Raw genomic sequence first — 17519 nt, forward strand, 5'->3', positions numbered from 1 at the left:
CAAAACCAGGAGTCAGACGTTTAACCGACTGAGCCACCCAGGTGCCCCCTGACCTATTGTAGAAGGTCCTTCATGAACCTGAAGAGCATGATAAATCACTTGAAATTTTCTCTTTCCAGAAGTGTCTTTCATGTCCCTCCAGGGGAGTTAAAGAGGGTGAGGAAAGAGCAATTCATAATTCATTCAAGTATGTTTGTATGTCACAGAAAGCTCTCAGTCCCCCTTAGTTCTCCACATATGTGATGGCTTCAGAGATGACAACTCCTCAGTCCAGGATCCCTGGCTGTTCTGCACCCATTATGGGCCTATAGTGCCTTGAAAGGGAAAGATGTAACTTACACTATCCAGAATGGTGATACGTGAATTTCCTCTAATTTTACCATCTCTTTATTTCCATGTTCCCACGCATGATTTGTCAGGACCCTCCACATCATTCTCACAGGTTTGCATTGCAGACAAAGGGAGGAAGCGAGAAGTGAGAATAACTCTTTCTTCTCTAGCCTCCAGCCATCCTTCAAGTTCTGGTTTTCTTTCTCTACAGTAAGTGCCAAGTTTTTTACAGAAACAGACAGGCTTTAAACCCCAGGTTAGATTCTGAAATAATGGCTTGTCTCTCTAGTAGAGACAAGGTTTTTGAAAGAAATTTTGAACAGAGATGGACACAACCACCAGAAGGAAAAGTAGGGAGAAGGGACAAAGTGAACAAGTCAAGGAAAGGTGACCTGGCCTGGTATGCAAGCCATTCGGTCTGCCTGGGGGGCAGGAGTCCAGGCACGGAAAAGGAAAGGGGAGGGATGCTCATAGAGCAGGGAGAGAGAGAGAGCCCAGTCACAGAGAGCCTCAAGGGCCATATGGAGGAGTTGGTGCTATGTTCTATAGGTAATGAGGAACCTTTGGAGGGTTTTCAAATAGGGGAGTGATACGATCAATTTGAACTTTGGAAAACAAAATTAAGAATGAATCTGAGAGTTTTGAGGCTAGAGATTATGAGACCAATTAGGGGGCATATTAGAGTAATCCAGATGAGAAGTAATTAAAACCTCAACTCAGGCAGTAGCAAGGAAAATGGAGATGTGGGTTCAGCTGATAGAGGCATTAGGGGGTTAGACTATGAGACTTGCTTGATGAGTGGACTTGACAGGTGAAGGAGGAGGAGAGGCCTAAAATGGCTACCAGGCTTCTTGCTTGGGTGATTGGGTAGATCAGGATACCCTTGCTGAGATGCAGAATAGTAAGAGGAGGAGAAGACTTGACGAGGGTTGGAGGAGGTGTTGAGAACTGCTTTTAGACAAGTTAAGTTGGAGATATACAGTACAAAGTTGGGTATGCATTTGGAGATAGAGGATTGGTAGCCATCAACATATGGGTGATAATTGAAGCTATGGGAGTGCATAAAATGAGCGTGTAGTGTAGGTAACTGGCAGAGATGAGGGGAACAGTGACCCTTAGATTGTATGCATAAAATAAGGTGTCAGCAAGGGAGATCGAGGTGGAGCGGTCAGAGAGGTCAAAGGAAAACCAAAAGAGATTAGATGTCTTAGTCACCCTTACCAGAGACCCAGGGTTTATTTTTCCAGGAAAAAAAAAAAAAAACTTACCTAAGCACTTCTACTAGACCCAAGTATATGAATGGTCAGCATAGACTGAGTGCAGGGGAATAAAAATGTTTGCACACTTTACTGTAAGATTCTCCATCTCACTTCCCTTGATCTATCCCCAGAATACAGGTAGCCCACCCCAAGGAAGTTACTGAAGGATTTTTTTCTTTAGAAACTCCTAAAAGATATATAGTTGACCCTTGATCAACATAAGTTTGAACTGTGCAGGTCCACTTATATGTGGATTGTTTACAATAAATACAGTAATTCAATAAATACAGTATTGTTTTCAATAAATACAGTATACAAATATACTATAAATGTGCTTTATCTTCCTTGTGATTTTAATATTTTCTTGTCTCTACTTTACTGTAAGAATACAATATATAATACATGTAACATATGATGTATGTGTTAATTGACTGTGTATGCAATTGGTAAGCCTTCCAGTCAACTGTAGGCTCTTGGTAGTTAAGTTTTGGGGGAGTCAAAATTTACACTGTGCTGGGGGTTAGCACCATCAACTCCCATGTTATTCAGGGGTCAAATGTACTTCAAGAGAGATAGATATACAGACAGGTGTGTAAGCAAAAGAAGTAGAAGAAGAAATCCAGGAAACAGAGGATTCAACTTAGGCAAAAGAACAATAGGACAAGAGCCTTACCTGGCCTAGAGCATGACCAGTCCAGACTAAGTAGGGAAGCAGAGGGCTAACGTAGGAAACTAAGGAGCTGAACTAGGAAAGCCTCCAGGTAAAAATAAGAAACTGACGTATTTAAGTGTTTGGAAAAATTACTGATAGGTGTTTGGCAGATCTATTGGAGCATTTGGAAAAAATAAAGATAGATACATAGAAAACCAAGCAGATGAAAAATTAAAATACTTATTCTATTGAAGGGTGAAAGGAGTAAGAGGAAAGGAACACAAACATGGTATACTATTTGGCTCAGCAGGAACAATATTTTTTTTATTTTTTTTAAGATTTTATTTTTAAGTAATCTCTATCCACAACGTGATCTTGAACCCACAATCCCAAGATCAAGAGTCGTGAGCTCCACCAACTGAGCCAGCCAGGCACCCCAACAGGGAACAACATTTAAATTTACACTGTGAACTTATAAATATATAAATGCTGACTGATGATTTATCAAAAATTTGTGTTGTAATCATACTGGGAGGATGGGGAAAAGGGAAAGAGGGGACATGCGAGAGTGCTACATCCTCAACCATCAAAACATAAAGGAAAGGGGTACCTCGGTGTTAAGCGTCTGCCTTCTGCTCAGGTCATGATCTCAGGGTCCTGGGATTGAGCCCCACAGATGGAGCCCTGGGTCAGGCTCCCTGCTCAGCAGGGAGTCTGCTTCTCCCTCTCCCTCCTCCCCTCCCCCCACTTCGTGCTCTCTCTTTCTCTCTCTCTCTCAGATAAACAAATAAAATCTTTTTTGAAAAAAATAATGATTGATAAATAAAGAGTACAAGTATATTATTTAGAAATATGTAGACAAATATCAGAAGAAACAGTTAAGGGTTAGGAATGATTTTCTCCTGGGAGTCAGACTGAGGGAAAAGAGGGGTGAGATCAGGAACAGCTGTTTTCATTTTCTTTTAGTGCTGGCTGATAGTTTAACTCCGTATTTAATAAAAATTTAAAGAGCAAGTTGAAGAATAAATGGAAACGTAGAAGTGGAGGCAGAAAAGGTCAAGTGTTCTGTCCGTGGCTTAACCGGCAGCCCCTAGAGAGGACTGCGCAGCTGAGGGAGGAATTGTGCTCAAATGGAAGAGTCCGGAGCACATTTATATCCTGTGTGCAACTAGCAGATAAAAAGGAGAAACTGAAATAGCCGAGGATGAGAACATAACCAATCATGAGACCCTGGAGGATGGAGGAGGAAGTAGGAGGGCAACACTGAACTTCATCCAGGTTGGGGAAATTTTGGAATTGTATGTTCCTGTTTACTGGGAAGCCCCTCTGTGCCCATCTTGTTACCTCTTCCTTTCTCTCTGCCCTCCAGCCTCCCACCTAAGTGCCTTCTTCTTATCTAATGTCCCTGGGGCTTTTCTGATCAGGAAAGTCTCATGCTTTCCTCAGTGTTCCAAATCTCTGAGGGAATGAGAATTTCAAATCTTTGTACATCCTATATTCTTGGACATGTTTTCATTTCCCTGAAGCTACACTCTTTCCACACTACACATCAAAGGCATCCCTTCCCTTCTTTCTTGAAGACGTTCAAGTAAGACATCTAGTAAGACCTACCCTTAATGAATACACGAACATCTCTAGAGTCTAGTTGCCACCCATTCGCTTGCCCTCATTGAAAACATAATAAAAATGCCAGTAGAAACCGAAGGACTCTGTTTAAGCAAGTGACCTAGACAGGAAGGTTATTTTCAAGAAAGGATAAACACCCTTAGGGTCATGTCCCATACAGGAACACTTCTCGTACCACACATGCTAAATGGCCACCAACATACTGTGCTGAAATAGTCAACCCATGAAAATTACTCTCTGGAGGGGAAGCCCAGGGCTTCTAGAGCCGTACAGATTATGCCCTGCACACCCCCAGGGGGAGACATCCCATTGAAATCTATGGAAATGGCCCTCCCTCCCCTGCCTTGGGTGGGACCTGAGCAACAGCTGTACACAGCAGCCTTGGTGAGCCCTTTTACTGCACGATGCTATGTTCCAGGACAGGGAAAAGACTCTTTTAATCCCATTCACTCTTATAAAAGCACATTAAGCTGCATCACGAAAACATTATCCTCACAAATAGAAGCTGGAATTGGAGTGCATTTAATCCTCCACTTCCTATCCCCAGTGGATTTCATTTCTAATATGTGGTTTAAACCAAAGCTATCCAATAAATGTAGAGTTGGTTCTAAAATTACAAAGAAAAACTGCCATGGCTGCTTTTTACCATTTCTGAAAAGTGAATATGTGTTGTTCTGCCAAGTTTTCTTAGCAGTTGTACTTTGTAGGTGGCTCTCTTCCAGCATCCAGATGTATAAACATCCTGTACACGCGCTGTTCAGCCTCTCAGAGCACTCTCCCTGCAGATGGTATGGACTTCCCGGCAGAAACGACATAAGCATGTTGTGAGCGGGGAACAGCAAAAGACAGCAGCGGTGACAATAGATTATGATAAAAGTCACTGGAGAATGACAGGTAGAGTCAGAAGGAGCACAGTGTCTCGTCTTTTGACACTGTTCACATACAGTATGTCACACCACAGTAGCACTAAATACTCTCAATGCCAAGGAGGCATTTGAAAAACAGAGAATGTCTTTGTTTTTCCAAGGGATGGATGTGTACTTTACAAAAGGGGAAAATTTCCTCTTAAAAATAGGCAAGTCAGTATTGGAAATGGAAAGATCTCTTGTTTACACTTGTTCAAAATCACATTTTATAAAATCTTTTTTCTCAGTCTCTCTCCTTCTACCTTGAAATCCCACTATTATAGCATGTCTCCTACGGTTATTCAACATCTCTTAATACATATGCTGAGAACTGATGAGCTGTAGGCAATAGAGACCTGATTAAAAAGAATATGAATTCTGCGAGGCATCCACCACCATCATATACGATTGAAGTCCAAGTTCTACAAGAGCTAGGAAATCCGGTGTGGAAAGAACTCAGAGAAGAGCCTCTTTATCACAAAGCTTGATGATTTGATGATAAAAGCTAAATCATATTTTTTTTTTTTTAAAAACAACTATCTTTATTTTTTTAAAAGAACAACTATCTTTCCCCAAATATCAGAGGCAGGGACTATCCAAATAATCTTGGAATTCTCACAATTCAGAAGTGGAAAAATAACAACCTGTAACTTTGTAGTTATTGTATTTTTATAAAGTTCACTCAATTGGCTTAAGAATTTTGACAAAGATGCTGCCTACACGAGATCTCAGATGCTAAGCTGCGGGTTATTAGCCTTGAGCTCATTTGTGGTTATTTGACAGGAAGCACAATGTCTACTTTAATAACATGGTTAATCTCACAAAGACACCTGGCATTTTGCATTCACAGTTTCATGCTTATTAAAACATGCTTGAAATGAATGAAAATGATACAAAGATAAGTAAAACTGACAGGAATAATAATTCACTTCACCACACCACACCACACCACACACACACACACACACACACACACACACACTCATGAACTAGTTCTATATTTCCAAGTAAAGTCCGCACTCAACTGAGGAAAATATTTGAATTCAATTAAGCTATGCATGATGTCATTTTTTTTCTTGGCATTAATGTATCACAATTACTTTCTTCTATTTTCTATCCATTACAACCTTGGTTGAGGTTGTAATAGGTAGAAGGGCCATTTGGCAGCTCTATTCAAACGGCTCCATAATTTAAATCAATTGCACACTTGAATAGAGCATGAGTTTGACATTAATGGTTCAAAAAGTATTGTCCATAAAATTCTGGGAATGTTTTGGAGATGGCCAAAACCCCTATAATACACACAGACACACACAAATAAGTAAAACTCTGTTTTTAGGAATCCATATTTCATTTCCATTTTATTTCACATTCAAATTATTTCCTGAAATCATCCCAGAGGCTTTTGTTTTTGCAAAACTTTAAGGGTCCAGGCCCTGTGATAGCTAGGAGATGTTTTTTTTCCAGCACATGAAGCAAATTCGGGATTTAATAGAGGCAAATGACAACTGTTAAGCTATTTCCTATTTCATAATAGAATTTCTGAAAAATCAATTCTTGTGGAACAAGGCCTATTAAATTTGATTTACAATTAGGAAATATGGGATCTGGCTCTGGAAAGGATGAGACCCAGCCCCCATATCTTACTGACATCAAGAGACCGAGGCTCAGGCGGGTTACCCGACGGGCCCACTTTCTAGAAGCAATAATGGGACTAGAAGTCAGCCCTGCCCCAGGCCCGGCATCCTCAACAGAGCAGCCAGCAAGCAGCAGTTCTGCTAGGTCGTTCTTTTCTCTGGCATCGAAACACATTTACAAAATAGGAAAGACACATGGCTATTAGTGGATTACTTTATAAACAAGATATTTAAAACGGAAGTTAGTGCACGTAAGGAGTTGGCACAAACAGACGAAGGTCGGTGTTCATGGCAGCAGGAGCATTGGCACGACATACCCCCTCAGCCACTGCCCTCAGCCCTTCCCCCCTCCGAGAGAGGTAGCGCTGCCGGCTCCAGATTTCTTCAGCTCTATTTTCATAGACTGAGTCTCAGCTCGAGGCTCGAATTTGGTCAGATTTCCTGCTCCTGGGGCTGCCACTACTGGCTTTCCTGCTTTCATACCTTTTGACATAGGAATGCGGGTGGGGGTAGGTCGCTGGGATGACCCGTCTTGTCCTGACTGTAAGAGAGGAGAGACAGACACAAGGGAGATGTCGGTGAGTTTCCGCCCGGATTTGCCATCAACCTGAACATCAGCAGGACAGGAATGCCCATGGATGACCGTTCCCCAGGTAACACTGTTAGGAACTTGGAGTTGGGATCTCATCCACGCTGACTGCCTCCTCTTCCCTGTCCTGAAACATCTACGCCAGACCTCCTTCTTTTCTCAAGCCCCTGACCTGCTTCCTCTACCCTTCCTGAAGTGACCTTAATTCCTATTTCACAGAGAAAATACAGCCACCTGGCATCAACTCAGGCAACTTTACTCCCACTGTCCCCCAAATTATCTCTACTTTCTTTAGATGAAGCAGCTCTTCCCTCGCCTCTTAATGATGCCAGACTCTTGTCATTTTTCCCGTCACTGCTGGCCATACCCTTCTTCTTGAAGTTCTCCTAAAACTCTCTCGCTGTGATATGTTCTTACTGGAGTCTCACCCATTCGCCTCCTGTCTCTGATGACTCCTATCCAATGTCTTGTTGGCTCCTTGGCCTAGCTTGCCTTTCTTCTAAATGTGGGTGTCACCACGCTCCATCCTCAGCTCTCTTTTCATTTTCCACATTCACCTTAATGATCACCTCAGTTGTCACCCCATGTGTTGATGAGTCCCAGGACCTCGAGCCTCCAGTGATCTTCTGGAATACACATGTACATTTCCAACTATTTGCCAGACATCTCCACAGTCTTTCAGGCATCTCAAATATAAATGCCCCCAACATGACTTATCTTCTCCCCAAACAGTAGTCCCCCTATGTTTCTCATCCTATCTACCCATACAGCCACACCAGAAACCCCAGAGCCACTCTCTATATGCAGATTGTCATGAAATCTTTGATCCTATCTTCAATACAACTCTGTCCTCATTTTCACAACCACATTTCAAGCCTACCCCATCTCTAGCCTAGAGAATTGCAACAGTGTCCCTGCCCTCCGTCTTTGTGCCCTCCAATTTATGCTTTAAACTATTTTATAGACATATGTTTCTAACACATAAATCATGTCGTTCTTCTATCATCAATGCCCTTTCAATGGCTCCCTCTGTCTATCCCATGAGATTAAAGGTCAATTTCGTAATAAGTCGTGCACCTCTCTTCAATATCTGACCCCAGTTTGCCTCTCTATTTTCTGCTCTCGCATTTTGTCTCTGCACCCAACGGCTGCAGCACAGTGGGAATGCTCACCGTTCCCCAAATATGGCAGGCTCCTTCACATTGCCATACCTTTGCACAGATTGTTCTCTCTACATACGCCTTCCCTTTTCCTTCTTAAAAAAAATCTCTCCTTATCTGTGAAAACTTCCTCCTCTGGGAAGCCTTCTCTGGTGGGTTCCTTTGTACACACCTCTATCATAGAACTACTGGAGGGTAGGTCCCAACTGGGTAGGTTCCAATCCTGCCTCTCCTGCTAAGCTGGGTACTTCTGAAGGTCCTCTTTGCAGTCAGCACCAAACCCGGTGCCCAGAGTGTAGCTAAACACTTAATAAATGTTGGATGAATAAATGCACAAATGAACTAGCCTCGCTATTCAATTTCTAAGAGAGGTGTCCTAAACTTTTTGTCATCCTTGACTTTATGGAATCTGATATATCTGGAGTAAGTGGGCCATCCTTTAGGCCTTGTAAATCTTATTTGAAGTCTTGTTTGTATATGGGGTTTCATCAGTAGTCAAAAATGTTACCAAAGAAAATAAAGCTATTTTGATCTGACCCTTAAAATGGGAAGAAGATGTTGCAGCAGAAAATCTGCTCTAAATTACAACAACTTCACCTCCACCATCTTTTTATAAAAATCATTAGAGAGAAGTAACCATGCACACCAAACTGTGCTCTGTGTTGCTTAAAAAGCAATATTATATTGAACCATTTGAAATGTGTGAACAATTCTGAATGCTATTCAGCTCCTTTGGGTCAATAATGAAAAGCTTTACTAGCAAAGCAATTAGTAATTCACGCTTTGAAGTCTGTCTTGAGTCTATGCTGGTGCACAGAAAATTTAAGTAAATTATATTGAGGATGTGGGAGAATAAGCCACACTTTCTATACTTAAAAATAAGCTTCCTGTCTTTAAGAGTGTCTAATACAAGCTATAGAATTTGTTCAGAGTCTAAGAATCATAATTTCTATTCTGTTGGTTTAAATTAAAATCTAAATAGTACACATTCTTTTATAATTTAATTTACCAGTTTGTCCCAGGTAAATGAAGACAATCACTGGAGGTATTTTTAAAAAATAGAATTTATTCTTAAGCTCTGGTTTTTATACTTCGGACACACTTTTTTGTAATCATTCATTTAGCCTTCTAGTTGGTTATTAAATAAATATTTATCCGGCACTTGCTCTCTGCAAGATATTATTAATAAAATGTAGTGTTTAGACATACAGACTCATTTGTTTTTTACTTTTAAAAATAGGTTTTAATATTTAAATCTTTTAATCTTATTTTTGGAATAAAATATTTTGGTAAAAATATGACTATGGCCATACACAACCACATATTGAATATTTTAGGGTATAGAAATGTAAGCCAGGAAGCAGTTTTCATTCTTCCTGCATATTGACCATTTCTCTCAGTCTTCATTTTTAAAAGTATTTTAAATATAAAAATTAAACTTTAAACCTGATTATTACCATATGGTGATATTATGAAGAGGCCATCATTGCCAGAATTTGGGGGGCCTTCATAATTTATATGAAAAAAAAGAAAATTTCCCCCTCAGTTAGTTCAATTTATTAAAATATTAGGCCGTTTTTATTTTCATTTCTTGGTGTAGCTTGTCCGCTAGGAAACATCTGCTAGTGGACTCAGGTAGAGCAAGAGGCATGTGCTTTTCTTTCATTTTGGGCCCTGGGTGATTCTCATGACTCACTTCGCCCTCCCTCGGCCTACACTTGGGAGTGTCTTCTACTCACCACTGACTGGGTTCCTCGAGTAGATGAAGTTGTGACTGGTGTTATGGTGATAGTGCTTGTCACCTTGCTAGCGCCAGGTCTTGACGAGAGATGGTTCCTCGGAGAGCGAAGGACCGTACCAGTGGAAACTTCCTTTTCAGCTGTCACATTGACAGGTCGGACAGTAATAACTGGACTCGATCCTTCAGCTGAAGTCCCAGGGGATCGTTTAAACTGAGAACCTAAATGAATGTGAATTTTATTGTCTTCTGTGGTTATGATATTGGCATTGGAATTATATTTCCGTAGAGGAGTTGGAACAGTCTGTTTTTCTGGGGTGACTTTGAAGACAGTCCTTCCCATGGGCATTTCCTGGGATTCCGGAGAGACTCCCATCTCAGCTGGTGCTGCCGATGTAGACACTGTCATTATCTGAATGGGGGATGTGGGCCTGTCTGCAAACATACCTCTTCCACCTTCTGGGGTCTTCTCTCTAGAAAATGTAGTAATCGTGACTGGGGACATGGCTCGTTCTGTGCCAAGAGTAGCATCTCCGCTTTTTGGCTTTTGAGACATAACATTTGGTGATGGAATAATGGTTATCCTTGGTTTCTGATTCCCTAAGGTAGGAATGACGGTGGTACTAGAAAAAAATTCTTCAGACGTCGGGCTGGTTATTTCCAAAGTTGCAGTACTATTCTCATGGTCTGGGGTCACTCGAATATGCAGGGGCTGGCCTTGTTTTGGCGAAAGGACCAGCTCTCCTGGGTGCCCTGGACTGGCATCTGTTCGAGGCCCTTTCTCATGAGTGATTGGGGGCCCATTTTCCCTTTTTCTCATCCATGGAATCCAAGACTTTCTCATAGTGAGCTCGTTGGCTGCTGGAGGATACCTGTCTAGTACCGAGGATCGTTCTATAGGTTTCTTCAATCCCACCTGTCGAAGGTTACTCATGATATGATTTTCTTCTTGAAAGGATTTCCGTATAAATACTGCTGGTGTTTCTTCTTCTGCTGCCTCACTGCTGACAGCATCCGTCTGCACTCCAGTCGACGTCACCGGAATATCCACCATTCTTCTTCCATTCACACTGGGCCTAAGAGCTCGGCTATACCGCTTAGAAAGCTCCAACTCTTTGGTCAGATTGAGGACCTCCTGCCCCATGTTTTTGTTCTTATTTTCTTCTTCCATAAACCTTTGTTGAAGGACAGAATAATCCACTTGGAGTTGAGAAAGCTGATCTTCTTTGTTCATTAATTCGTGGATCTTCTCTTTAAGAGCTTGGACTTCAGCTTTTAGGTCTCGACTTTTGGCCTCTTCTAACCGAAACCTGTGTCTCAGCTCTGCTTCCTGACTCACGGCCTCGCCTTTCTCGATTGCCTTATTCTTGGCAATTTGGTGCTTTATCTCCTCCAGTTGTTGAGAGAGGAAATTGGCCTTGTCCTGCTCAGTTCTAAATTTCTGCTCCAGCTGATCATACTCATCCTCTGTCTTCATCAAATCCCCCTCAACCACCTCCAGCTGTTGAAGGCGTTTCTTCAGTCTCTCAATTTCCAGTGTTAGTTCCTTAATCTTGTTATCTTCTGGGCAGGTGAGTTCAGAACCCTTCCGAGACCTTCCTCTTGTTATTTCTCTTTCCACTTCCTCTATCCCATCAAGTCTCTTCTTTAATAAGTCAACACTGCAGCTTAATTCAGAGGATTTTTCTTCTTCACTTTTCAGTTTACCTATTAACTCATCTCTTTCTTTTGTCAAATTATACACTTTTTCCTCCATTTCAGATTTCAGTTTTAAAAGCTTCTTGCTTTCTTCAATTAGTTTTTCAGTTACATCCATAACCTTTCCTTGTTCCACCTTAAAATTTTTATTGAGTCCATCCACTTTTCTCTCCTCTTGCTTTATTTTTTCCATCATATTTTTCCTTTCATCAACCAGCATCACAGTAAATGACTTCAACTTTGTAAGATCATCTTTTAGACTTAATTCAGCCTTTTCCAATCGACTTTCAGAACATTCCAGTTCTTTAACTCTACTCTTGACCACCTCCAGTTCATTCAACAGATCTTTGGTTAAGTTCTTCTCTTTCTCCAGATTTAAATGGAGCTGGCCACACTCAGATTTACTCTTGCTAAATGCTTCTTCCAGTTTCTCCAGTTCAGACATTCTCTTCTGTAACTTCTCCACTTCAAGTTTGAGCTCGCGGCTATGGTGTTCCTCCTCTTGCAGCTTCTTCCGCAATTCCCTGCACTGGGATTCAGTTTTAGTGATCTCCTCATCTTTACCCTCCATTTCAAGCACACGCTTACGGAGATTTTCCACTTCTGCCATCAGGCTGGAGTTGCCACATTCCCCTTTGGCAATTTTCTCTCTTAATTCCTGAAGTTCTTCCTCTGCCTTTTGGAGGTTTTTGTTGGTCTCTTCCAGCTCCTCAATTCTCTGAGTTAAGCCAACCAGCTTGAGCCTAAGTTGCCTGTTGTGAGACTCTTGATTGGCCAACTTCGCGTTCATCTCTTCATGCTCTTGGGAAAACCTCGAAGCCTTGTGTTCAAAATCCACTTCTAACTTGAGCAGTTTCTGTCTGTCTTCTTTGGATTTGGAAGTGATGGCTTTGAGCTTTTCTTCTTCTTCCCTCAGTTTCTGAGTAAGATCCTGTACTTTCTGGCTCTGGAGGCCAAGTTGCTCAATATGCATTTGCCTTTCATCCACCAGCATGAGTGCAAAGGACTTCAGTTTCACAAGCTCATCTCTTAGTTTATTGAGCCGCTTAGCATTTTCCTTTTCTTTTCGGGCTTGGTAAGCCTTTTCTTGTTCAAGGAGCTTTTTCAACCTAGGAAGCAAAATATATTAAAATATTATATGTTATTATTATCTTATATATATATCATATATTACATTTATGTATATTTATTGTTATACATATTAAAAGGTTCATCAGCAAGTAGGTTTGTCTTGGATATTAAATAAAAAAATGAAATGCTAACATAATAAATACCTATTAACTGCTGCAATATCAAGGCTTAACAGGTAGTCATTAATGAAACTAATCAGAAGTCAGGATACCCTGGATACCCTGACTAACCCTAAGTTACCCTTATATAGTGGGTAGTGACCAGAAGTGGGCATGAAGAGGACTAGTTTCCATACTTTTCAGGTACTAGTTTCTCTTTCATGATTTATGTGCTGTTTACACAAGATTGGTCAGCCTATTACATTTCAGTAAGCTAAACACTTGTGATATGAATGCCTTTCTGCAGATATGTTATACTTCAATAACAACCATTGAGTAACAGGTTGTGCAGTAACAATGACTATTTAAATAGTGTTTTCTGTATTCCAGGCATTATGTGTGTTATGTGTTTATTTTCTCTTCATAGCAGTCCTATGAGACACGTACTGCTACTGTCATCCCGATAAGGAACGTGAGACACGATACTTGCACGGAGCCCATCATCAGGAAGTGGCAGGTTCGCATTCAAACTCAGGCAGTGGGGCTCTGGAATCCTTGCTCCTCAGCTCTGCATCTTATGACTTCAAAAGATCATTTTATTTTAAATGAAAGGGCAGGTGCAGAAAAAAAGAACCTTGGATTTTTTAAATTTTGTAGGCAACGATCACCTTCTAGGGGCAAAGCAAGACAAGCTTCCTGATAGAAAGTTGATCTACATAAACTAACTTCAGCTAATGAAGAACCAGCACAGAATTTTGTTGCAGTTTTCTGATTTAAATGATTTTTTATTTTTTAAAGATTTTATTTATTTATTTGACAGAGAGAGCACACAAGCAGGGGGAGTAGCAGAGGGAGAGGGAGAAGCAGGCTCTCCACTGAGCAGGGAGCCCGATGTGGGACTCGATCCCAGGATCCTGGGATCATGACCTGAGCTGAAGGTGACGCTTAACTGACTGAGCCATGCAGATGCCCCTAAATGATTTTTTTTTAAAGATTTTATTTATTTATTCATAAGAGACAGAGAGAGAGAGAGGCAGAGGGAGAAGCAGGCTCCCCGCTGAGCAGGGAGCCCGATGAGGGACTCGATTCCAGGACCCTGGGATCATGACCTGAGCCAAAGGCAGACACTTAACCATCTGAGCCACCCAGGTGCCCCCCTAAATGATGTTTTAAATAGCGAACTAGGTAGGGAGGAAATCTGAATTACTATCAATACAAAAATAAGGCAACCTTATTTTTCACATGTACGAAATACATTTTCTCTATGGTGTTTATGTATAGCATTAAAAAGTAGGAATATAAATACGCCAGAATAACTATTCACCATCCTTGGTCAGTTAGCTTGCACCAATTTCTTTTATTGAAGGAGAGTTGACACACAAAGTTACATTAGTTTTAGGTGTACAACATAGTAATTCAACAACTCTATATATTATGCAGTGCTCATCACAAGTGCAGCTACCATTGGTCACCATACAACACTATTACAACCCGATTGACTACATTCCCTATGTTGTACCTTTCATTCTTGTGACTTATTCATTCCATAACCGGAAGCCTGTATCTCCCACTCCCCTCCATAATTTGCACCAATTTTTAATAATTATTTTCAGTTACCCATTAAAACAGAGTTGAAATAATCATATTCACTTTATGTAGTCTAAGAATGCATTTTAGTATTAGTATGTTTATCAGAGAAGCAAGTTATAAACATGTATTTATTTTAAGTATATTTTATTCTTTCAATATATTTTGCCTTATTTACCTTAGTTATTCTGAATGATTTATTTCATATTTATGACTAGATTAGCTGATAGCCAAGTAAATAGAAACTAATAGTCTCACATTGCATTGTGCAAGAAATGACTAGCCATACATCAAAGCTATTTGATTACTATACTATAGTATTTGATTAACATTACTATAGAAATGTTCTTGTGATGTCATTAAGACTTTTTTCTGAAATTTAATTTTACAAACATCCCCTTGTGTCTAAGCATCTATTAAGTAAATACATAATTTCTAAAACCCATTATGACTTTATTCCTCCAATAGAAGAAAAAGATTGTTTTCAAAGCCTATGGATTCACATGAACAACACTGTAATCGTTTCATTAAGTGTGGTTCTTACGTGTGGAAAGGGCATTTTATTGATCATCTTTTCTTTTTACTTAAGTCAAAACAAATGAAATAATGTCACAGAACCGTAGACTAGGAGAGACTTTAGGGGATATTTTTAAATTCCTTAACCTTAACTAGACTATCTTGAGATGAATTCATTGAAAAATCAGTGCTTTCAACTCCAGGTTTAAAATGTTAAAATTTCTAAAGATATTTCTTTAAATACCCTATGCCTCAATGCTATCACAGACAGTGGGCTGGAGTGACTAAAACATGGGCAGACATAGCTGCACCTGAATTCTGTGTCTCATTTTCCACCTGTAACCTCTGGCCAATTGCCAAAACTCTCTGACCCTCAAGTTTTTTACTAATAAAGTGAGGGATGTTAATACCTACCTCACAGGATTGTTCTCAACTTCGAGATAGTAGAAGTAAAGTGACTGACATATAGACTCAATACGTGGATGTCATAAAACACAAAAATAAATGTAAGAACTCGAGAGTATGCATCTGAAAAGTCTGCCCAGTGCTTTTTGTGTTGAATCTGTAAATATTTTCATGTCCATAACTTGTCTTTGGTGGTAAAACCTGGGGTACTAATGTTTCAGCCAGAGAAAAATAGAAGGCTTTCTCATGAATAGGAAATCCTGTGACCAGAGCAGGAATTTGGCTTCCAATAAACCACATTTTTCAGGTCCTCCTAGCTGTGATTATTCCTCTCTCTCTCTCTCCTTTGCCCCTTAAGCTCTCCTTCCCTCTTCCATCACTTCTTAAATTGTTCCCATCTCTTAGTTAAAGTGGATCTAACAGCAATACACAGCCCATTCTCTGCATTCTCCCAAAATTCAGTTACAGCATTGGTTTAGCTGAGGGTTAGATGCAGAACCAAGGTAAAACTGTGTGACTCAGTCAGGACAGCCTGCTGATAGCCTTCTGTGCGAGCAGACTTGCACTTAAATTTCTTTTCTTTTTTTTTTAAAGATTTTATTTATTTATTTGAGAGAGAGAGAATGAGAGACAGAGAGCATGAGAGGGAGGAGGGTCAGAGGGAGAAGCAGACTCCCTGCTGAGCAGGGAGCCCGATGCGGGGCTCGATCCCGGGACTCCAGGATCGTGACCTGAGCCGAAGGCAGTCGCCCAACCAACTGAGCCACCCAGGCGTCCCAACACTTAAATTTCTACAGGGAGGACACTGGGGATGGGAAGAATGAGATGAATTGTGAAGACTTTGCCAAAGGTAACTGGCATGGGCTTTGTGACTATTCACTCACTAGGAAAAAGGGAGAGAGAAATAGAAAAAAATTACTTTGAGGCTTTCGGTCTGCATAATTACAGATAATACTTTTAACAGGAATAGGAAAAACTGGTGAGAAAGAGTCTTAGTAGAAAACTGAGTAACAGCAAGATAGTCAAGTTGAAAACTGTCTGGCCATAGTTAACAATACCGTATTGTACACTTAAATATTTGTTAAGAGGGCAGATCTCATGTTAAGTGTTCTTTCCATAATGAGTAATTTTTAAGGATACCAAACAATTAGAAATGTAGTACTTTTGATGTAAATCCTATAAATTTTACAGCTCATATATATCTTAATGCCATTACCCTAATGACTCCCCACTGTCATTTACTTCCATCAAAGCCCTGAGCATCTTTTGCTGATAATTCTGCAACAGCCTCCTAATGGATCTCCTCACAAGCTCTGCCACCTGTGAGCTGTGTGAACTTGGACAAGTTACATAATATGAGATATTGGTATATCTCACTTTCCACACTTATAAATTGGGCATCAAAATAGTACTAATTGATAGGGTTTGTGTGAGATGCATATTAGTTAATATATGGAAAGCACTTACAACAGTGGCTGGCCCATACTGAGTGTAGTTTTAGCTATTTTTAAATTATAACAATTATTATTACTTACTCTCACCCAAATTCGAATATAATCACAGGTTGTAATGGAACCCTGGCTCTCCATGCCTTCTTGTTGCTCTAAGAATAGAGGTGAAACGGCAGGGATGTCCACTATCACCACTGATATTTAACATAGTACTAGAAGTCCTAGCCTCAGCAATCAGACAACAAAAAGAAATAAAAGGCATCTGAATCAGCAAAGAAGAAGTGAAACTCTCAGTTTTTGCAGATGATATGATACTTGATGTGGAAAACCCAAAAAACTCCACCCCAAAACTTCTAGAACACATAAAGGAATTCAGTAAAGTGGCAGGATATAAAATCAATGCACAGAAATCAGTTGCATTTCTATACACCAAGACAGAAGAAAGAGAAATTAAGGAGTTGATCCCATTTACAACTGCACCCAAAACCATAAGATACCTAGGAATAAATCTAACCAAAGAGGCAAAGGATCTGTACTCAGAAAACTATAGAATACTCATGAAAGAAACTGAGGAAGACACAAAGAAATGGAAAAACGTTCCATGCTCATGGATTGGAAAAACAAATATTGTGAAAATGTCTATGCTACCTAGAGCAATCTACACATTTAATGCAATCCCCATCAAAATACCATCACCTTTTTTCAAAGAAATGGAACAAATAATCCTAAAATTTGTA

The 17519-nt window shown here is 40.3% G+C and overlaps 1 protein-coding gene across 4 annotated transcripts in view; it reads right to left on the reverse strand.

Annotated features, from left to right (window-relative positions):
- Nucleotides 1-17519, reverse strand: part of FILIP1 (filamin A interacting protein 1) — a 171724-nt gene that overhangs the window by 10213 nt on the left and 143992 nt on the right. The window contains exons 5-7 of one of the 4 annotated variants that reach the window (XM_081828557.1): nucleotides 9898-12703; nucleotides 7556-7624; nucleotides 6727-6950 (exon numbers count right to left, since the gene is read on the reverse strand). In XM_081828557.1, the coding sequence (XP_081684683.1) occupies nucleotides 6744-6950; nucleotides 7556-7624; nucleotides 9898-12703 (3082 nt within the window). In that variant the 3' untranslated portion in view covers nucleotides 6727-6743. The remainder of the gene's footprint in view (nucleotides 1-6726; nucleotides 6951-7555; nucleotides 7625-9897; nucleotides 12704-17519) is intronic. The other 3 variants (XM_081828558.1, XM_031024241.2, XM_006729780.3) reach the window with 3 other exon arrangements.

Source organism: Leptonychotes weddellii, chromosome 8 (assembly GCF_054177405.1).
Source record: "Leptonychotes weddellii isolate Sample4059 chromosome 8, ASM5417740v2, whole genome shotgun sequence".
Lineage (NCBI taxonomy): Eukaryota > Metazoa > Chordata > Mammalia > Carnivora > Phocidae > Leptonychotes > Leptonychotes weddellii.